This window comes from Manis javanica, chromosome 4, assembly GCF_040802235.1.
Source record: "Manis javanica isolate MJ-LG chromosome 4, MJ_LKY, whole genome shotgun sequence".
In the NCBI taxonomy this organism is placed as follows: Eukaryota; Metazoa; Chordata; class Mammalia; order Pholidota; family Manidae; genus Manis; species Manis javanica.
This window is the reverse complement of record NC_133159.1, coordinates 160768128-160790095: the sequence shown is the minus strand read 5'-3', so window position 1 is coordinate 160790095 and position 21968 is coordinate 160768128. Positions and strand designations below refer to the sequence as shown.

General features: G+C 58.8%; 2 protein-coding genes across 2 annotated transcripts; both read left to right on the top strand.

The window, feature by feature from the left end:
• The first annotated feature begins 3085 nt into the window (after positions 1 to 3085).
• On the top strand, positions 3086 to 9930 carry LOC118969741 (keratin, type I cytoskeletal 42). The gene is made up of 8 exons (XM_073235592.1): positions 3086 to 3565; positions 5644 to 5726; positions 5837 to 5993; positions 7058 to 7219; positions 7803 to 7928; positions 8186 to 8406; positions 9454 to 9503; positions 9623 to 9930. Exons 1-8 carry the CDS (start codon positions 3101 to 3103, stop codon positions 9718 to 9720), a joined length of 1362 nt encoding a protein of 453 aa, XP_073091693.1. The 5' UTR covers positions 3086 to 3100; the 3' UTR covers positions 9721 to 9930.
• A 1810-nt stretch (positions 9931 to 11740) lies between these two features.
• On the top strand, positions 11741 to 16761 carry KRT17 (keratin 17). Its single transcript, XM_017664412.3, has 8 exons — positions 11741 to 12245; positions 13318 to 13400; positions 13789 to 13945; positions 14555 to 14716; positions 15332 to 15457; positions 15550 to 15770; positions 15859 to 15884; positions 16532 to 16761. The coding sequence occupies exons 1-8, from the start codon at positions 11817 to 11819 to the stop codon at positions 16624 to 16626; spliced, it is 1299 nt and encodes a 432-aa protein (XP_017519901.2). The 5' UTR covers positions 11741 to 11816; the 3' UTR covers positions 16627 to 16761.
• Positions 16762 to 21968: the final 5207 nt, after the last annotated feature.

The window sequence follows — 21968 nt, the reverse complement described above, 5'->3', positions numbered from 1 at the left end:
CCTAGTGGCAGGGGCTGGGTGAGTGAAGGCCTTTGGGACCCCTGAAGGATTTGAAAATCCTGTCCTCATCAGCCATGCCAAGGTCATGACTGGGGTCCTACTCCTGGACTCCTGGCCTCTCACTTCCTTGAACTCTCCTGATATGGATCCTTTTCCTTGTGAGGGAGGGCAGGTGGCCATGTATTCCCTTCCTGGGCCCCTGCTTCCACCTAGGCAGGGTACAGGATCCATGCTCTGAACAAGTCAACATGCACTTAAAAAGCACTTTATAAGCTGTGTCCTGGGTTCTGGGTGGGTGGCCACTCTCTTAGGAGGTGACAGGTAGTGCTTGGGGGGCCTGTAGGAGCCAAGCTAGGCAGACATAGCATGATCTTTGTTAGCATCAATATGCATCTATTGAACATCAACCATACTGGGCCCCAGGTCACTATACCCTGTGACTTCCATCAACATCATCATTGTGGGTATAGTCCCAGGGACCTTCTCCCGACACCCTGGTCCTGCTCAGATGAGCAGGGTCTGTCCCTATTCCACCTGTGGGCAAGCTGGCTTTTCAGCAACCTTGGGAGAGGAGACCCAGGGCCTGTGGGATTGCTCACACCTGGGGCTGGCTTGAAAGCACTGGTGAATGCTGGGAGTTGTCCCTCTCTCACTGTGCTTGACTTCCAGAAGCCTCTGGGGCTGGTCTCTTCCTCCAGGTGGGCCAAGCTGCTGACGACTGCGGGGGCTGTGGGCTGGTCGCTGCCCCTCTGGCTGCCAGGGACCTCTCCCTGCTGGAGGTGGAGGACAGGCCCAGGCAGGAGGAGTCGTGGCTGAGAGGACCACTGTGCGGCCTTCTGGCTGGCTCTTGCCAGGCCGTACTCCCCTGGCAGGGAGAGTGGGAGCAGCTGGGACCTGGCTCCAGGCCCAGCCCTGTGGTGCTTGGTGGCCCCGGCCACCTGCCTGTTGTTCAAGCGCCTTGTGCCTCAGTTTCCTCACAGCATTTTTGGGAAGATCTGGCAGAGGCTGTCCCTGAGCTGGGTGAGAGGCTTGTGCAGGTCTTCTTAGGGCAGGGCTGGCCACACACTCTGAGGGCCAGCGAGGTCTTCCTACGGTCTAACTCCTCCCTGTCACCTGGGAAGAGGGGCTAAGCTGGGCCTGTCCCTCAGCATTGGCAGTCTTTCTGGGTTGGGGTGCCCTAGGGTCGAGTCCCCAAAGAGCAGAGACCAAGAGCCTGGGAGCCACTGGTATGGGGAAACTGGGGCCCAGGCCTTAGCACTCAGCCTGACGTCGGTGGTGAAGGAGCCTGAGGTAGGCAGGTGGGTGGCCGCGGCCTTGGTGATCGTGGAGGGAGGAAGGAAGGCCTCAGGACTGAGGTCTGGGGGCTCTGGAGGTGGGGTGAGGGCTAGGTTGTGGGGCCTAGGGCTAGACACTGAAGGGTGGGTAGTGCCCCGTGGCCTGGCCTCTGCTCCAGATCCAGTGCTGGAAGCTACTGCCTTGTGTGAGCCGAGTGAGGTCTGCCTGGAGGGAGGAGGTGAACCAGCTCCTGGGGGGAAGGGGGTCCTGGGAGTGAGGCTCCAGCAGGGACGGGAAAGACCTTTACCGACAGTGTGACTGTCTAGCACAGGGCCTGCCTCTGGCCCACTCAGGTGACCCTGGGTCTATAGGTTCCATTCCTTCCCTGAGGCCCTCCTGGATTGCCTGGAAGTCCTCTTTGATGTCCAACCTCATGAAAGAGCCCTGGTGTTCTGGCCTTGCTCCCTAGCCTTGGCTATGAGTCCCCCAACCAGCAACCCTGGGAACCCCCAAACTTCGCAGGCATGTGGGAACAGATAAGGTTGGGGTGTTGGGGTTCATCCCCTCTCTTCTAGACAGCTGGTGCTATCCCTACTCTCCTAGCCAGGGGACATGTTTGCTGGGGAGGCCACCCACTTTCTAAGCAGGAAGTCCTTCCAGCAGCCTAGCCTCAGCACAGGAGCTCCGGCTGCACGGAAAACATGACTCCCTCCCGGTCCTGTGTGGGCTGAGAGCCCAGGCCACCTGTGTGCTTGCCCTCGGGAGCCAGGCTGGTGCCTCCCTTGCCTTCCTTGGGCCCTGGCCACCCCCAGAAGCACCTAGGCAGACAGGCCTGGTGCAGACGCCAGTGTTCTGGCAGTGCCGAAATCATTAGCGCCATGGAGATTAGGCCGGTAATCTCCTTGTTGGGTGGCGGGAGGGTGCCAGCTGCCAGGATGCACACTGCTCCTTGCAGGGTCGGTCCCTCCCCAGGGCGCAGCAGACCGAGGGGCACCCTGCTGCACAGATCTTGATCCTCCTCCTTTTTCTGAGCCTGCTCTGGGGGCCTCTTGGCAGTGGCTCCCCTCAGCTGCTGTGGCTGAGCAGGAATGGCCACCCTCGCCCTCTGGCCTCAGACTCCCGACTCCAGCTCCACTCTATTGATGTCCTTATCTCTCTGGGTTCCCTCAAGGACCATGGGAGGCAGGAATGACCCTCACTTTATAAATGAGGAAACTGAGGCTTGTGAGTTGACTTCCTGTAAGGCTTGGATCCCAAACTCCCTCAGGTCCGCAGCCATGATGGGGTCCCCCAGGCCAGGGGCTCTGTTCCCTCTTGTAGACAGGGTCTTCTTGTTGGCCTGGGGGCTCCCTCAGGGCCACATTGTACCTGGGGAGGGTGTCACCCTGTGTCTCTCCACCCTTTCCCTGGGGCCCAGAAATGCTGGGTGGGGGGCCAGATCAACCTTAGGGCTCCAGGCCTGTGGAACCTTGTTCCAGGACTGGGTTCTCTCCAGACTCCCCCCAGTGAGCTCAGCAGCCTAATTGCGGCTGAGGATGGAGGTTCACCCTACCCCGGGGCTGTGGCTCCAACACCACCTTTGTTTCTGAACAAACAGAGGCCACCTGCCCAGGCCAGGCTCGGGCAGGGGAGGGGTCCAGGGGATGCACTCAGCATGTCCAGCCAGAGCCGCAGGCCCTGGGCGGCTGGTACAGAAGCAAATTACACGGCTGGGCTTTTGGCTCTGACTTCAAGAGCCAGGGGCCCAGCCCCGCTCTCGCCTGGCTATAAAAGGATGCCTGGGGTCTCCGTCCAGACCAGACCCTGCTCCTGACTTGTGGACACCATGGCTGCCACCACCACCAGCATCCGCCAGTTCTCAACATCTGGCTCTGTCAAAGGCCTGTGTATGCCTGGCGGGAGTCTCTCTCGGGTGTCCTCAGTCCGTGTCGGGGGCGCCTGCCGAGCCCCCAGCCTTCTGGGAGTCGGCAGCTGTGGTAACATGTCAGTTACCTCATCCCGCTTCACAGCAGGCTTGGGGGGTGGCTATGGTGGGGGCTACACCTGCAACCTGGGCGGGGGCTTTGGCTCCAGCTTTGGCGTGGCAGACGCCCTGCTAGGGGGCAGCGAGAAGGAGACCATGCAGAACCTCAACGACCGCCTGGCCTCCTACCTGGACAAGGTGCGTGCCCTGGAGGAGGCCAACGCGGACTTGGAGGTGAAGATCCATGACTGGTACAAGAAGCAGGGCCCCGGGCCCGCCCGTGACTACAGCGCCTATTTCAAGACCATTGAGGATCTGAGGAATAAGGTAGGTAGACCAGCAGCTCCCTGCCCTTTGCTCTCTGTCCTTAGTAACTACTTCTGACTCACTTCATCCCAACTTTGGACCTTTGAGAACCTTTCTCCTCCATCCTAAGTCTCAATCGCTCATTCGTTCATTCATTCACACTCTGACTTTCTCTGGAGTCCAGCCCTGTGCCGGTCACTGGTCCCAGGCCTGGAAGACATCCCATGTGGGGAGGTGGTTTGGAATTCCCCCTTTTCTGTGGGGAGTGTATTTGTCATGTGTGATGGTGGAGTGGGAGGGAAGGCTTCAGAACCTAGAAGGCAGCAGATGGCATTCCAGGTATAGAGAACAGGATGGGTGAAGTTGTAGATATGGGAGAGTTTGGTATGCTTGCTGGGAGATGAGGCTGGGCCTGCCCCTCTGTCTGCCTCACCTCCTCCAGGCAGTCCTCCTAAATGGATGGCACTTACTTTTGATTCCCAAATCCTGGGGTCTCTTGATTACTTTTAGGTTCAGTCTATGCCCTGTTCATTGTGCTGATTTGACGTTGTGTCTGGCATGTTATCACAGCTGCTCTCAGTGTGGGCCCTCCACACTTTCTCCTACATGTTCCCTCTGGGGGTCCTGTGGATGGGGGTGCTGTATCTCCTAGTAGATTCCTGGGGAGGAGTGAGGGAAGACTCTGTGTCTTCCCATTCAGACTGGAAGCTGCCAAGGGAAGGGATTTCCCTAACTTTGATGGAGGAGACCACACACATACACAAAGTTAGGCCTGCTCAGTCTCCTGGTGGAGAACCAGGCCTGGCGCTGCCCTGTGAGGGGCTTTGCCTGCTCCTGCCCGGGATCTCCATCAGGAAGGGAATCCCTGCCATTGCCCCCTGAAAGCAGAGCTCTGGCAGTGCCAGATCAGATACCGGGCTTGGTCTGGGTGGCAGGGAGGCCGGGGGTGCCCTAGTGAGTCAGCGTGGGTCAGCTGGCTCCTCACACTACCCCCTGCAGCCCTCTGAGTCACTGTGCCCCTCAGGGGTTTCCACCGTCTCAGCCTCCTGAGCTGGGCCATAGCCTCTTCAGCAGCGAGGTGGGTTGGGGGAAGTCTACAGGCTACAGAGGAGCCCACCTAGGCCCCGGGCAGACAAACTGGCCACCGGGCTGTCTGGGCGCAGGGCCTGACCCAGGGTCACTTTGCAGAACTTGGGTCCTTCAGTGGGCTCTGCAGCCCAGGGTGGGCCTGCTGGTGCTGCCCCTCCTACCTCTTCTACACCTCAGCTCCCAGCCTTACACAGCCCCAAATCCTACCTGCTCACCAGCTGCCTCCCTCAGGACCTGTCTCTGCTCCCCTCCCACCCCCAGGGCCCCTGACTGGAGCCCCTGGGGCATATGTCACAGTAGCAGCAGCAGCAACTGCAGCAGTGATGATAAGCAGCCCTCTGCTCCCTCCAGGGCTCCTCCCTCCCCTGTTGTCATTCAAACCTCCCAGATGACCTGTCAGAAAAGTAAACTGCGTTGGGTTTGAGGTGGGGTCATTCATAACCTTTTAAATTAAGTGATTGCTTAATTAAAGTAATGTTTCCCAGGGGTCCATTCTGGGTAGGCACTGTGCCCAGGGCTTGGGATTCCCAAGAGAATGACAGAGACATGTCTTTGTCCCCCTGGGGCTCAGAGTTCAGGGGACTTGTGTAATAACCAAAAAAGCTGTGGAAAAAAATCACACTTGGATGATGGTGCAGGAAGATGGGCAAAGAGGAGGTATGACAGGGAGGAGGGACCCAGATGGGGAATCGAGGTGGGCTTCCTGGAGGAGGTGGCTACTGCACCTACAGGTGAATTTACTTGGGGAAGAGAGGTCCAGGCAGCTTGGGAAGTGATCCTGTGGTGGGGGAGGGGTGTATATGGATCTCTCCCCAGGCATCAGGGTGACCTGTGCCTGGGTATCATGCTCCTGCCAGTCGGAGAGCCCTCTGCAGGGTGCTCAGAGGAGGGGACCATGGGGACCCTCATCCCTCACTCTGGCCCACTCTCCAAAGGGCTGAAGGAAGGGTTGCAGGGCCTCCCTGGGACTGCCACGGGTGCTTGCCCACTAAGCTCACCATGTCCCCCAGATCCTGGCGGCCACCATTGACAATGCCAGCTTGGTGCTGCAGATTGATAACGCGCGCCTGGCAGCTGATGACTTCCGCACCAAGTGAGTCCGGGGTCTGCCCCAGGGGCCTGGTGGTGGATCACAGAGGACACTCTGTTGTACAGTGGGGTGTCCCCAGGGCACTCCATGGCTCACATCTCCGACTCTCCCAGATACGAGACGGAGCTGAACCTGCGCATGAGCGTGGAAGCTGACACCAATGGCCTGCGCAGGGTGCTGGACGAGCTGACCCTGGCCAGAGCCGACCTGGAGATGCAGATTGAGAACCTCAAGGAGGAGCTGGCCTACATGAAGAAGAACCATGAGGAGGTAAGGCCGGTTTGGGATGTAGGAGAAACTCGCCGGGAACAAGCATGGCTGGGGCCTCTGAATCGTCTGGGCTGGGGCCGTGCTCTTGATCCATTTCCCATTTCTGGTGGGCTCCTGGTCCTGAGCCTGGGAGAGCTCGGAGAGCTCTGGGTGAGGCCCGGAGGGCCCTCTCTCTTCAAAGACGCTACCCTTGTCCCTCGAGGCATCGCCTACTGTGAGGTGGCAGTTAACTATCTAACGAGCAAATCAGTCTCAGAGCATGTGTGCTAATTATTATAATTAATTCTGATAGGGATAGTCATAACAACTAGCATCTGCCCAGCACATGGTGATTCACAGCAATGATCTCAGTTGGTACTGATAGCAGCACTGGGAGAAGGGCACCCTTTTCTCCCTTTAGCACAGAAGGAAGTGGGGCTCAGAGAGGTTAAGGATTTATCCAAGGCTGCACAGGGGTCCTCCCTCAGGTCTGTCTCCATCACTTGCCATCTCTCTTGCATTATTCAACCCAAGGATGGGGATCCAAGACCCTGCAGGGGACTTGTGCCTTCCTCTGGTCTGGCCTGAGCTGGGGGAATGTAAGCCCCAAGCAGGAGCCCAGAAAATGTCTCCACTTGGCTTTGAGGGTGGTTATAGGGATCACGGGCCCCCAGTAGATTAATATTTCCCAGTGAGGTCTGGCTCTGCTGATATGGACACGGGCTGCTTTCCGCATGCCCCTGCTCTGGGTTGGCGCTGGGGAACGAGGCGGGGGGTCACGGCGGTGAGTGAGGCTGTCCTGCCTCATGCTCCCCCTGATGGGACGCTGCCATCCGTCTAGCCCCAGCACACACTGGAAGTGGGCAGTGTCCTTCCCCCTGAGTGTGTGCTGGGGGAGAGCGTGGAGACCCACAGCCCTGCATGTTTGAGACACGAGGACATCTGCTTCCACCTTTGGGTGAGGAGCTGTTGGCTGTTCTGTGCCTGTCTGTCATCTGTACCCATCTCCCTGAGGCACAGAAGCCAGGCCCCAGGGTATCTCCCCAGGAAGGCCCAGGTGAGCTCCTGCTCTCCTCCCTGCTCAGGAGATGAATGCCCTGCGAGGCCAGGTGGGTGGGGATGTCAGCGTGGAGATGGACGCAGCCCCCGGTGTGGACCTGAGCCGTATCCTGAACGAGATGCGCGACCAGTACGAGAAGATGGCCGAGAAGAATCGCAAGGATGCTGAGGACTGGTTCTTCAGCAAGGTGGGTGGCTGTGCATGTGCAGGTGTGCACACATGTGCGTACACATGCTGGGTGCTGAGTACCGGCTGGGAGACTGGATCCTCAGACTGTCCCAGCTGGAAGGACCTTTGGAAACCAGCTGGACCAACCAACCCCTCACGGTTAGCTGCTGAGCGTGACACTCAGAGAGGCCTTGAGCTCCCCACAGCCCTTCCCTGTGGCCTGGGGAATAGTTCAGGCCTCCTCACCCCCGACTAGGGCTTCTTCCAGCACAGGCTTTGGTAGGTCTGTGTACATTTAGATGCACAACTCAGCCCCTTAGGACACATACTGAGTGGCTACAGTCCCCTGGACGGTGACAGGCAGATAAAGAGTGAAACCTAGGGCCCGTCTGTGAGAGGTGCTTCCAGCTGCTAGGAGCAATGGGTGCAAATGGCCACAAAATGAGGTGAGTTTGGCTAAGTTCCAGTGGGCACAGAAGGCCCACAGAAGCCAGGAAGAAGCTGGGGGAGCAGGTCCGGGAGGTCAGGGCTCAGGGACAGCCGCTGTTCTCTGTCCTACCTGCACAAGCCTCCCCAAGGCACCATGGCCCCCTGTCTTCCAGACGGAGGAGCTGAACAGGGAGGTGGCCACTAACACCGAGGCCCTGCAGAGCAGCAGGACCGAGATCACGGAGCTCCGCCGCTCCGTGCAGAACCTGGAGATTGAGCTGCAGTCCCAGCTCAGCATGGTAGGGCCTGTGACCCCTCCCTGCCTTGTACACCTCACCCCAGGGCAGGCCCAGCCTCCTAGACCCCCACTCAGAGAGATTCCCCACCCAGGCTGTCACCTCACACTCAGTGACACGGGCCCCTCTCTGTCCTACTTACTGCCCCAGTGTGCTGGCAGCTCCCACAGCTCCTCACCAGTTTGGGGTCCCTCCTGGGGGCTCTGCTGTGGAGAAGGGGCCTGGCTTGGTCACCCAGCTACCTATACCTTGGCCCATAGAAATCATCACTGGAGGGCAGCCTGGCAGAGACTGAGGCGCGCTATGGGGCGCAGCTGGCCCAGCTGCAGGGGCTCATCAGCAGCATCGAGCAGCAGCTGTGTGAGCTGCGCTGCGATATGGAGCGCCAGAACCATGAGTACCAGGTGCTGCTGGACGTGAAGACGCGGCTGGAGCAGGAGATCGCCACCTACCGCCGCCTGCTGGAGGGCGAGGACGCCCAGTGAGAGAGGGTCCAGGCAGATACTTGGGTGGGCTGGGGCCACTTCACCCAGGAGGGACGTTTGAGCTGAGGGGCCTGCACTGGAAAAGGCCAGGAGGAGGTGTGGAGGTTTGCAGGAGGTGGTACAGAACAGTGGCTGGGGTCTGGCTCTGTAGAGCTCTGATGGCCACACTAAAGCATCCAGGCTGGATCTGGCATCTGGCAATGGGGAGCTATGGAGGGATTTTGTGCAGAAGAAGAGCATGATCATCAAGATGCCTCACAGCATGCACTCTGGCTGCAGAGGGAGAAATGCATCAGAGGGTCCTGGGTGGGGTCAGGGAGGCGTGTTGCAAGACAGGAGCAGGGATTCAGGCCAGAGAAGTCCTGCTGTTAGGTGAGGAGGAGGGCAGGGAACAGAAGGGGGTGCTTGAAGAGGGTATTTTATGGTTAAAAACTGCATCTCTGGGCACTTGAACATGGGGGCGGGTGTTGATTGCAGGCAGGACTCAATAAATATTGAGTGAACACATGAAGGAGTGGATAACGATGACCCAGGGTTTCCGGTTCTGATGACTTGTGCGGCTGGTGACGCCACTACCTGGGATGGGTTAAGGAGCAGGGTGGATCTGGTTTGGACTGGGGCCCTAGTGTAAAGGGGCTGAAAATGTCCTGGAGTCTCCAGCTTTTTGCTCTCTGATGCTGGCAAAGTCCATCCATAGTCTAACCACAGTCTCTCCTGCTTTAATTGAGTCTATTTGTTTGGCCCTTTGGATATGAGAAAGCGCTTGCTCAGCTTCTCCTTGTAAATCCCTGCTTATCCACAAAGTGCCTCTGGGCCTTGTGTTGGGGTGTCCCTTTACTCCTGCCCACTGGGCCTGTGCCCTTTGAGCCTTATGGTTACCATTGTTTTTCATGCACTTCCCACTGGGATTTCTCTCCACTTTGTTGGGACCCATCTTTCCCCCACCCCCCACCCCCTGTCACCCCAGCTGTTCTTCCTTTCAGGGGGCCGGGCTCCTGGTTGGCACCCCTGGGCTGACAGGTTTCCCCTCTCCCTCCCTGCAGCCTGGCCACCCAGTACTCCTCTTCCCTGGTCTCACAGCCTACCCGGGAAGGTAAGAGCCTGTCCTGTCCCGCCCAGAGGGACTGGGGAGGAGATGAAGACCCTTCTGTAGGGGAGCCTGTGGGAGGGGCTCCAGCCTGAGGCACCCTGTGCCCTCTCCGCTGCCTGCAGCCACCGTGACCAGCCGCCAAGTGCGCACCATCATGGAGGAAGTCCAGGATGGCAAGGTGGTCTCCTCCCGGGAGCAGGTCCACCGCTCCACCCACTGAGGTGCCTTTCCATCTGCGATAGCCCGGTCTCGAGGGTCACGGGGCGGCCACCGCCTCCAGCTCCCCGCACGCCGCTGCTGCTGCGCCCCACGTGCCTGTCTGGGCTACCACCCAAGAGCTGTTGCCTCTCTGTATCTGCTTCCCGCAGCCCCTCACTGAGGGGGCATCCCCGGTTTGCTGCAGCGACTGCTATTAAAGCTCTTCCTGAGTTCAATACCTCCCGCAGCGTAGTCTGGTCACTGGCTTGGGCCCAAGCCGGCTGAGGGGCTAGGGGAGGCGAGTCTGTCGAGTGTTTGGGTGGCCCTTCTGGCTGGTCAATGCGCTCTGCCCACCTATCCAGATGGGGCCTCATGGGGGCACAAAAGAGAAGGAGGCTGGGGGATTGAGGGCAGAGGGATGAGGCTGGGAAAGTTTCTGCAAGTCAGCTCCTGGGTCCCCACTGACTGTGGCTGGTTCCTGGGTGGGCCCCATAGACTTGCTGCAGAACCACACCTGTTACAGAGAACTCCCTGACTCAGCCTGGGGCAGGTCTGTATTCAAGATCAGAGGGAAAGGGGCTGGGCAGGGGGCTTTCCCAAGGCATTGATGGGTGAGAGGGGGTGGCAGTGGCATAGCCAGCCCAGGAAGCCTGACTGGCTCTGCCCAGCTCAGGGGTGTGTGTGGGGTGGGGTGGCTGCTGTGCACGTGAGCGTGGGGGGCGTCCTGTTTGCTTTGGTGGCTTGGCAGCTGCTGGGTTATTGGAGACTCTCTCAGCTGCTGGTGGGGGCTGTCTGGGCCTGTCTGGGAAGTGGAAGTCACTGGCAGTCTGAGACACGACCACATTCCGCCCAGAGGGCCTGCCAGGACCCTGGGACCCAGGGCTGGCTTGTGGTGCTGGGCAGGGCAGGGAGGGGCTGTGGGTGGCACAAGGCCCATCCTGAGGGGTCCCATTTAAGAGACTGGGCTAGGGACTACAGGGGAGTCTGTGGGAGAGGGTGCTTCCTGGGGGTCTCAAGAAGAACCCTTTTCTTGGTTTCCAGCTGGCTGGGATCAGAGGTGTATGCTCTTCTCCTTCTGAGGCCTCTTGGGGTACAGGAGGGGTAAGGAGGGTGGCGGGGCTGCGCCCCTCCCCATTCTTCCCATTCCCCTTTATCAGGACTCTCCCTCCAATCTGCCATTTCCGCATCTTACTGCTAAGCTCCTCTTTACCCACCCTGGTTCAGGACCCCGACCTGTAAGAGGGAGGTGGGGAAAGGTCAGAAGAGAGGGCTGGGGCACCAGGGGCTCCCAAGGATGTGGGCAGGGTCAGGAGACTGGCCAGATGGACTTGGAGGCCCTGGAGTGCTTCCCTGGGGTCAGGGCTCTGCAGGGGCAGGAGCCCATGTGCTTGGGGCCCCAGGGGAGGGGTATGGGTGCTGTGGCACTGTCTGCTAGTTAGGTGGGCAGAGGGGCACTGTCCTTATCTGCAAATGGGTGGTGATCTGAGAGCTGACGAAGTTCCTGGGTTGTGTGGTGAGCCCAGTGGGCTTAGGTCCAGCTTCCAAGGTGGGGTGGGGTCTTTGTCCTCGCTGTTTCCCCAGCACCCAGACCCTGGCCAGGACCCTGTGTGGTGTGGTGTGGGTGAAGGAGAGCAACCTCAGGCCAGCGGCTGCTTTGTTCCCCAGCTGGTTTCCCCACCATTCACAGGGTCCAGGCAGATGGGCTGGGGTGGCAGCTGCCTGGGAGGGCCTGGTGACGGTGGCACACTGCCTCTCCTTTTCTCCGTATTAGGTCATAGGAAAGCATAGCTGGAGGGCCTGCCTGAATCACAGGTGACAGGCCTGAGACCAGAGACACACACATGCACATGCAGACGCCCAGCATGGGGGTTCAGAGAAATGAGGCAAAGCCCTGGCAGTGGGAGGGGAGGGGGCCCACAGTCACCTGGGAGCTGGCCGAGGGCCAGGAGTGATGAAAGCCCAGGGAAATGGAAACAGAGGAGTGAGCCTGCTGTAATCTCTATGCCCACTTGTTGCCGGCCTATAAAGGAGGCAGGCGAGCCCTGGCAGCTGCACCCAGGGCTTTCCTCCTTCAGAGTTCTCTTACACTGTGCTTGCCTGCCGCCTGCTGCCGCCACCATGACCACCACCATCCGCCAGTTCAGTTCCTCCAGCTCCATCAGGGGCTCTGGCCTGGCGGGTGGCTCATCCCGCACCTCCTGCCGGCTCTCCGGCAGCCTGGGAGCTGGCTCATGCAGGCTGGGGGCTGCCAGCGGCCTGGGCGGCATCCTTGGGGGCAGCAGCTACTCCAGCTGCTTCAGCTTAGGCTCTGGTGGGGCCTTCGGCGGCAGCTTTGGGGCTGTTGATGGGTTGCTGGCCGGAGACGAGAAGGCTACCATGCAGAACCTCAATGACCGCCTGGCCTCCTACCTGGACAAGGTCCGTGCCCTGGAGGAGGCCAACACTGAGCTGGAAGTGAAGATCCGTGACTGGTACCAGAGGCAGGCCCCAGGGCCTGTCCGCGACTACAGTTCCTACTACCAGACCATCGACGACCTGAGGAACAAGGTATAGCCTGCTGGTGGGAAGAGGCCTGTGGGGGGCATGACTTCTCTGCCCCATCTTCTGCCTGTGGCCAAGGCCTGGAGTCTACCCTCGGGGCTTCCACTGGGTCTCAGGGAGCCAAGGACAGCTTGGCTCTGGCTTGGCCTCTGGAAGCCCGCCTTGGGGCCACTATGTGGCTCATGCTCCGCTTTATGGGAGGCCAGCAGGCTGGGTTGGGGACAAGCAGGCCTCGTGTTGCTTTCTTGAGCCTCAGCTTCCTTGCATAGATCTTTTTGCTGCTACCTCCTACGGTTGTAGGATAAGAGGAGTGGCTGCATGTGGAGGGCTGGGCTCATGGGGCCAGACAAGCGAACATCTCTCTCTCCTTTGGAGGAAGAAGGGGATTTTGGGTGATGGTGGGCTAAGGGGTCTAGTGAGCTCCTAATGGCACCTACTGGGAGAAGGAGACAGAGAGAGGAGGCGGGACATCAGGAAGGCCTCTTGTGTGCCTTATGTGGGGATTTTTCTGGCTTCTCCATCCCTCCTGCTGCCCTTTCAAGAGTGGGGCTTAGCACACCTCTGTGGGCGGGGCTGCCCTGTGCACATGGGGCGAGGCTTGACAGGGCCTCAACTTCTGAGGTGGGACCTCTTCGGTGAGGGCTTCTTTAGCCTTCCTTCCTGGGGACCTTCTCTGGAACACCATATCCTCAACTGTAAAATGAGGGTGTTGCCCACATCCCCTCCTCTCTTTGGGATTCTGGGACAGCTTCTGCCATGAAGGCGACCTCCCATTCTCCTTTGGCTTTCTTGAATTCCCAGTCCAAGCCCTCCCAGCTGGCTGCCTGCTCTGGTTCAAGGCAGAGCCTGGCATGGGGTCTGTGGGTAGGGTAGGAGAGGAAATAAGTTTCAGCACATCAGACTTCTGCCGGTCCTGCCTCTGCCAACAGCCACGGGGGTAAAGGGAAAGACTGAGCAGGAAGGGAGCCTTCCTGGAGAAGGCAGCCACATCTGGCCCCCAGGCAGGAAGACCCATCTCAGAGTCCTGGTCTGCACTGAGCTACCCCCACCCAATGACCTGACCCTCCCACCTCCCCAGATCCTCACAGCTACTGTGGACAATGCTAACATCCTGCTGCAGATCGACAATGCCCGCCTGGCTGCTGATGACTTCCGGACCAAGTGAGCCCTAGGCAGTGAGCTGGGGAGGAATTGGGGCACCCCGTATACCTCAGGACTGCTCAGTTGTGGGGGTCAAGGGCCAGGAGCTGGGGATGGGGGAGTCCACTTCTCCACTGAGGAGGCATTAAGGCAGCAGATCCAAAGGTCCCTGGGCTTCAGCAGGTGGTGGAAGAGAGGGAGGGGAGGCAGGAGGCAGGGAGGAGAGAGTTAGGAAGCAGGGTGGAGGTAGGCCTTGCCCCGCATCGTTCCATGGCCCTGGGGCTGGAATTTGCTTCCACTCCATTCATCATTCCTCCCAAGTCCTTAGAGCCCTGGTGAAGGCAGGTGATAGCCAGACCTGGACCTGCCAGTCCAAGCATAGAGAGGGAGTCTCTGGTTCCCTTCGCAGGTTCGAGACAGAGCAGGCCCTGCATATGAGCGTGGAGGCCGACATCAACGGCCTGCGCAGGGTGCTGGACGAGCTGACCCTGGCCAGAGCCGACCTGGAGATGCAGACTGAGAGCCTCAAGGAGGAGCTGGCCTACCTGAGGAAGAACCATGAGGAGGTGAGGTGGCAGGGCAGCAGGTCAAAGAGGCTGCGCAGTGGCTGGCAGGGCTCTGGGGCTGCACCAAGCCTGAGACTGGGGGAAGGGGCAGAGCAGGTGCTCCAGGTCCAACCACTTGACAGGGCTGCCTGTCTGCCGAGCACTGGCCCTGTGCAGGGCACCTCGTCCATGTACCACTTTGCTTCCCTGCCCAGGGGGCCTCCTGCGGGTCCACCAAGGCCTCTTCTGCCCATCCTAGCTTCCCTCATGGGGACAAGAGACAAGTGAGGAGGTTTACTCCTTGTCCCAGATCAAACCCTCAAATCTAGACCCTAAGGAGAAGTTTGGGAATTAGAGGGGATATTTTTGAGGCACAGGTCCAAAAATTAGATATCTTTGGAGAGCACTCAGCCTAATGGGGGAGACACAGAACCTGTCTTCTGGGAGCCTCCAGTCTGATGGTGGAGGCAAGGCCTATGTAGAACAGGTGAGCAAAAGTCATTAGACGGGTCAGAGGGTAGTGGACAGGCAGAATGAAGGAGGGGTACTTGGGAGGGATGTGGGAAGTGGTGGGAGTGAGAGATCAGGACAGGCCTGGATGCCTGCACCCACAGACCCCCTCCTCCACAGGAGATGAATGCCCTGCGAGGCCAGGTGGGTGGTGAGATCAGCGTGGAGATGGATGCCGCCCCTGGCGTGGACCTGAGCCGCGTCCTGAATGAGATGCGCGACCAGTATGAGAAGATGGCAGAGAAGAATCGCAAGGATGCGGAGGACTGGTTCTTCAGCAAGGTGGGGGTTGCTGTAGGCCAGAGGCTCTCAGAGGGGATGGGGTGCAAGCACTGAGTCCCGACTGGAAGCTCAGCATGTGGCATCTTGGGGGTGCTCTGCCCTCAGTGAGTCACATGGACCCCAAGGGGATCAGGACCACCCATTGCAGCAGCAGGCCAGGAGTTTAGCTAAAGCTGGGTTCTTGGGGTTGGTGTGGTGCCCCCATTAGGAATAGAGCCCAAGGGTAAAGACCTGGGGAGCTTCCACCTTTCTCTTAAGAGGTCATGAATTAAAACTCAGGGCCTGGGTGGTTCTTAAGTTTCCTGTTCTCATGCTTTCCACTTGGAGGGATTAAAGATAAACTTGACATCCTTTTAAAGGTTTCTGGGCTTTGGGAAGTGGGAAACTGGTGTGAGGGCACTGTTTCCGCAGTCAGGTTTGGGAGAAGGCCTGAATGGCCCAGGGGAGGTCAGAAGGTGACCATAGCCAGGGGTGTTACAGGCAGTGGAGGGAGCCCCAGGTGCCTGCCTGGGCCCAGAATGGGCCCTGCATTGGCCATATGGAAGCCACAGTGGTCATCTGACCTGGGGAAGGGATCTCAGGCTCATACTGCACTGTCCTGTGTCCTGTCTGCAGACAGCGGAGCTGAACCGTGAGGTGGCTACCAACAGCGAGCTGGTGCAGAGCAGCAGGAGTGAGATCTCCGAGCTCCAGCGCACCATGCAGGCCTTGGAGATCGAGCTGCAGTCCCAGCTCAGCATGGTAGGGGCACTGCCAGGACTGCAGTGTGCACAGGGCCCTGGACGGGGCACTGATCACCCATGTTGACCTCTGTTCTTTCCACCCTCCTGCAGAAAGCATCCCTGGAGAACAGCCTGGAGGAGACCAAAGGCCGCTACTGCCTGCAGCTGTCCCAGATCCAGGGGCTGATAGGCAGTGTGGAGGAGCAGCTGGCCCAGCTGCGCTGCGAGATGGAGCAGCAGAACCAGGAATACAGGATTCTGCTGGACGTGAAGACGCGGCTGGAGCAGGAGATCGCCACCTACCGCCGCCTGCTGGAGGGGGAGGACGCCCAGTGAGTGGGGCCCCAGAGGCAGGGCTGGGGGTCTGGGACTGAAGTGGGACTCTCAGACCCAAATCTAATCTTCTCTCTTTTTTTGCAGCCTGACTCAGTACAAGCCCAGAGAACGTAAGAACCTTGGTAGCTGAGGGCAGGGGTGCATGGGGCAGGGACCCATCTGCTCATTGCTGGGGAGGGTCCCTGGGAGTTCCAACTGAGCCGGGCCATGGGGGTGGGGCAGGGACCCCGGAGATCTTAGTCTGATGGGGGAGACCTACTCTTAGCTCTGGAGACTCTCACCTGATGCAGAGATAGGGACATGATTTCAAGCCTTTGCTTGTGAGACCTTACCGACGAGCCAAAGCAGTCCAGTCTCCGTGCTCTCTGGTCTGATGGGTGAAAAGGACATGGTCATTGTTCTCCAGATCCCGGTCTGATGGGGGAGGCAGGAGCCTAGTTCATGCCCTGGAGATTGCAGAGGACAGGAGACAGACCCCACTGTAGCACCCATTCTGCACGGAGCCTGCCTTGCAGAAGGACACAGTGTGTGGGGCTCCAACCACACACCTGGGAGGCAGGATTTACACAGGGGCATCAGCAGAGGGATGGGATGGAAGGGAGTGCTAAGGGAAGGAGGAACCTGTGTGTGGATATGATGTTGAAGGGCCTGAAGAGGCACAGACACCGTGGGGGGGGAGAGCCACCGTGTTCAGGGGCTGGGGACTGAACCAGGGTCTCTTGGCCCCTGCCCACCTCCGAGTTTCTGTCCCCTGCAGCCGTGACCACCCGCCAGGTGCGCACCATTGTGGAAGAGGTCCAGGACGGCAGGGTCATCTCCTCCCGTGAGCAGGTCCACCAGACCACCTGCTGAGGACTCTGCTCCCCAAGCCAGCCTCCCAGGGCCCCTCATTGGCCCTGCAGCCTCAGGCCTCCCCGGCCTCAGTCCCCGGCTTCAGTCCCTTTCCCCCATACCCGCTGCCTGACCAATAAAGCTCATTGACTCATGTGGAATGCATCCTGGTTTTGGCCACTGAGTGCACCCTAGTGAGGAATGGGAGAATGGGCTGTAGGGGGCAGTGGGCAGGGGGAGGAGTCCTGGAGCCCCACTTGGGCGACCTGGGCGGCTTTGCATCTCGGGAGGGCTGGTGATCTCAGGGAGGGGGGTCCAGGCAGTGCCAGATCCAGGGTGGGGTCAGCACATGGTGAGGCAGGGGTCTTAGGTGGCCTCTTCTTGCCCCATAAGAAGATCTGTGACCTTAGGCAGTTGCTTCCCCTCGCTAAGCCTCATTTTTTCATCCAAAAATGGACAAGATGAACTCAGGTGGTTGGAGCCAGAGTCCCAAGGGAGGGCACATCCAATCACTCGCTCCTGTCCTGTGGGCTGTGCTCTCCTCCAAGACGGGTAGGGGCTGGGTCAGGACAGGAGTCAGGAGCCTCTTGGGAGAGGCATTAGGGTAGGGAAGGCCCCGGGGGCGGGCTGGGAGGTTAGGGCCCAGGCTCCTGCAGGAGTCTCAGAAAACTCCCAAAAGGGGTTTGGACCCCCAGGCGTACTGTCAGTGCCTCAGTCCAGGAATATGAGCTGGAGACTGCTTCTGGGGAAGCCTGTGGGCCCCAAGCAGGTATGGGAGAAAGGATGGGGTCTCTCTCAGGGATGTTTTCCCAAATGGTCAACTGCTGTTCAGGACGGGGGCCTTGGGTGGGGTTGTGCCCAGCCTCCCTGGCAGTGCATACCCCTTGGTTCCAGCAGCCTGGAGGTGGGGGAGGGTGGAAGACTGTACCTGGGAAGGGGGGAGGGGCAGTCCTGCCTTAGCCACCCCAGGACCCTCTGGGCCCAGCCCCCTTACACTCTGATGTGGGGCAATGAGCCAGCTATGGAGGACCCCTGACACCTGGAAGTCTTCCTTTGAGTAAATCTGGAAATAACTGGGTGGGGTGCACCAAGTTTTCTTCAAGAGGCAGATGCAGGTAGAAGGGGTTAATGAGAGCAGGGAAACCCCAACCCTGACAGGCTTGGGGCCGTCTGCTGCTGCAGAATCAGGCCAGGTCCCCCAAACACTGTTCTTTCCCTGTGCCTGGAGACGGGGGTTGTGGCCCCAGGTGAGCATGTGGCAGGAGCAGCCAGTGCCTCTAGGGCAGGAGTGGTGGGGGCACGGAGGAGCAGGTGGGCAGTGGCTCAAGCAGTCTATGAAGTGGGCAGCTGGGCTTGGGGACCCTGGGCAGGTCCTGGGCTCTCTCTGGACTCAGAAGCCCCAGAAGCGAGGGGTGAGATGAGCCGCAGCTAACGGCACTGATACCCAGGTGGGTGAGGACAGTGAGTTCCTTCCCCCGGCAGGTATGACTGGCTGGGGTCCAGGAAGCTGGGTCTGCAGATGCAACTGCTGGCCTCAGAGCAGGCAGGGAGTGGGAACTCCGCTCCGTCAGAGGCCAGCATCTCTCAGCGGCCTGAGCAGCAATCAGGGATAGAGGGCAGGAGGGAGGCACTGTGACCACCAGACCCCCACTGCACATCCGGCCACAACCAGAAGAACCAGCCCTGAGCCCAGGATGGCTCATCTGGAGGGTGATCTCATTTACCTGAACAACAGTCCCAGGAATCAGGGAGGGTCTGGGAAGAGGTGCCCCACTGTGTGGATGGGGACACCGAGGCTCCAAGGAGCAGTGACTCAGCCCTTGTCTGGAGCCTGGCACATCGGGGGTGGAGCAGGGTGGGGAGGGGAGCCGCTGTGCTGGGAAGAAGAGCCGAGAGCCCCACCCCTGCCCCACCTGGGCTCTTAGGCAGGGGCTTCTCTTCCCACAGATTCTCAGGGTCCGCTCCTATAGATGGGGTGAATGAGGAGAGGCCAAAACGTACGACTGGCCAGAGACAGCCCCAAACTGGGCCCCTCTGCTGGGGAAGAAGCCCCTGCCATTGGAGTTGGTGGGCAGGTGGCTCAGGAAGCCAAATGGAGGAGTGCCAGGTGGGTGGAGGGCTGAGCCAGTGGAGGCAGTGGCTGCAGGGCAGAATGTGAGGTCCCCAGGGGATGGTCCCAGTGAGGGAAAACCTCACCCTTTCCAGGAGTGCTTGGCTCTGGCCCAGGCAGGTGGGGGCTGCAGGGCAGAGTGATTGGGGGCTGTGGCCCCCTTAGGGCAGGCACCCCAAGTTGACCCAGGCTGGTGGGGATGTGTGCCTGAGGTTGAATTGGGGGACCCAGCTGTGTGACTCTCCAGAGGGACTCGGTTCATCCACACCTACCCACCCACCACACATAATGCTTCACCCCTGTCAGCCAACGGGTCTGTAACTGCCTTCAGCGCTCCTCTCCACGCTCATGTGATGGACACGCACACCTGATGCCCAGGCCCAGGTCAGCACCAGAGGCAGCCAGCCCTGGGACTCTTCCTCCGCCAAGCTCACACACTGAACGGTGACCTGGTAGTGCCTCCTGTGGCAGTAATACCGTCCGTGGTCCCGCATCACTTGGCTTGGGGCTGCACTGGGCCCAAGGGAAAGAGAAGACCCATGCTTTGGCCCTGAGGGGCCCTAGGGGCCCTCAGTGTAGGAGCAGTGGGCAGGGTGGGGTATGGGGTTGCCCACATACTCCTTCAGGCCTTATGCAGTGCGGGTGGGGCATGAGGAGGGCCCGACCAGGTGGTCCTGCCCCCGGGCACAGAGCCAAGGCTGTAACTGATCTTGACCCAGCCACAAGCTCCCTTGAGGCCCCCTTGGCTGTGCAGACCAGGGTGAGGGGCTGTGACAGCTCTCGCCTTCAGAAAGGGGGCAACAAACATGGGGGAGGGCCAGAGGGGGGTGGCACTCACCAATTCATCCAGATCCTGATACTGAGGCAGGGCAGGGACAGGGGATGAGCATCATGATTAATTTTTCCTGCCTATGACGAAAAATGCCAAGACATAAATGGTATAGTAAGAGCTGGAGGAACTTCATCTTAAGGCTAAGATTCCATTTTAAAAACCAGGGAGTTAAGAGGTAAAATTCCCAACATATCTTTTGGTGATCAGACAATAACCCACCCTATCTTAAGGCAGGGCAAGCAGTCCTGTCATGTTCCCAGTGCTTGAGGGTGACCACTATCTTGGAGAACAGGCTCAATAAATTCCTTGGGTTAAGTTTATCTTACAGACTATCTAGAGGACTGACTGTGGATGGTGACATAATGTCTTTCCCTGGAGAAAGACACCATGAAACTGCACGACAAGCCTATACCCTGCTCTCCCATCCCATTCTTGAAAATCCTGAAAAGAGAATCCCTAGCTTTTATGCTTGCCTCTTCCCTGAGGTTGCCTGCACTCACTCCCTGAAGGCAAATTCTGGCTCGCTAAGACCCTCACCCCTTAAGACCCAATCACCAACGCAGAACACACCCTACCCCCACTCCTTAAGAACACACCCTACCCCCACTCCTTAAAAACGCGCTTCCTCACCCACGAGCTGCTGCTCCCTCTCTCTGGGGAGAGCCATTTTCTCTTTCAGATAATAAAAGCTCTTGCATGGGCCCATGTCTCCTGAGCCCTTCTAGGGTAAGGAGGGTCGTGGCAAGATACCCTTTCACTCCCCTTTCTTCGAGAGTGTGCTTTTTGCCTTAAATAAAGACTTCCCACTGCTCAACTTATTATGTATTGTCTCCGTAGTCTCCCAGTGGTAAGAGTCTTTGCTACTTTGCTATTTCATTCAATTTTCTAGACTGAAGCACAGGTCTTCTCTATCTCTGCTTTACTTCAGACAAGCAGGGAAGGGCTGTGACTTGGGCTTGCAAGTCCCTGTTGCCTGGGTGACCCCGACAGGACTGTAGCTGTGTGATCACGCTCTTTAGTAGCCTGCCTGAAAATCTCCTTTCTTCGCCTTTGGGAAGTCCTCAGAACATAATCTCACTCCATCCAGTGCTCTGAGGCTCCCCCCAAATCCTGGGGTGACAGGGTCCCAGTTCCCACACCGTGCAAATTCAAGCGGACCCTGGACAAAAGTGACCCTGGCTTTAGGAGTCGGCAGGGCATTTGCGCTGTGCTGAGCAGGAGCTCCATGAGCTTCCCTCTCCTCCCCCTGCTCTTCCCTGCTCTCTGCTGCCTCCGAGGCAGCGGCCCTTCCCTGCTACTCTTGCTTTAATGAATTCCTTCCTTACCTAACACTACTCCGACCTGCTCACGAATTCTTGTTCAGAGTCAAGAGCTCTCCCTGGTCCAGGTTGAAGTTTCAGGGAGTGACCTCCCCAGTCGCAGTTACCTGACAATACCGGCCACTGACCAGAACTCCGACTCAAGAACTGCTCACCCCCAGAGAGCCTGCTCCCTCCTGCAAGGCCCCTGACCCCATCACCTGGTATTGAGATAGTTTCTACTCCCTCCTGCCACCACCACACCGTGTGCCCTGGGGGATTTCTCTGCCTTATTCTTATGTCTTGTGACACATAGGAGGTTGCTTTATAAATACCTGTGAATAAATACAACGATGGCCCCCAGGCTGTGCTAGGTGTTTGTTTATCCCACCCTCTAAGATGGCTGTGTAGCAGTACTGATATGCAGTCCCATTTCCCAGAGAAGGATGCTGAGGCTCAGGGAAGTAGAAGGGCTTGCCCCAAACCTGGCCCTCGTTTGCCTGACTCTGGGTGCTCTTCTCTTTCTTCCCCTGTCCTGAAGCCTGAGGCTCTTCCTGCCCCCAGGGGCACCACTGTCCTTCTCTGCCTCCCTCCAGGCTGCCTCGTGCTTCCCAGCTTGGTTGGTCACTGGAATCCCCTGGGAGCATCTAAACTGTCCCACCGCCAGGCTTGTCCTGGGTGATGCCAGGAATCTGTACAGGGATCCTGTGATCAGGCAGGCTGGAGATCCTTGCAAGCAGAGGCACGCATTGGCCAGTAACATTTTCAGGCTAACTCAGGTAGGAGATGACCTCATACCAGGATGGGGTGGGGTGAAGGAGAGACAAAAAGGGCGGGGGTGGGGGGAGGAACCCACTTCCTGGAGGGGCACCAGCTTGGGGGAGTCTTTGCTCTGTGCCCACCAGGCCTAGTGAGTCTGCTCTCAGCAGTCTCAGGGCAGTTGTGAATTGCTGGCATGGAGGAAATGCACCCCTGTCCTTCTCTCCCAGTTCAGATTTTCCGAGGCCCAGCTGGACCCTCCCCTGATTACTGCAAGCACCTTTGAAGGGAGCCTTGGGGGCAGCCCCTCCTCGACTGTGGAGGTCCAGGTGGAGTCACCCGTACTCAGCTGCATCTCCCACCA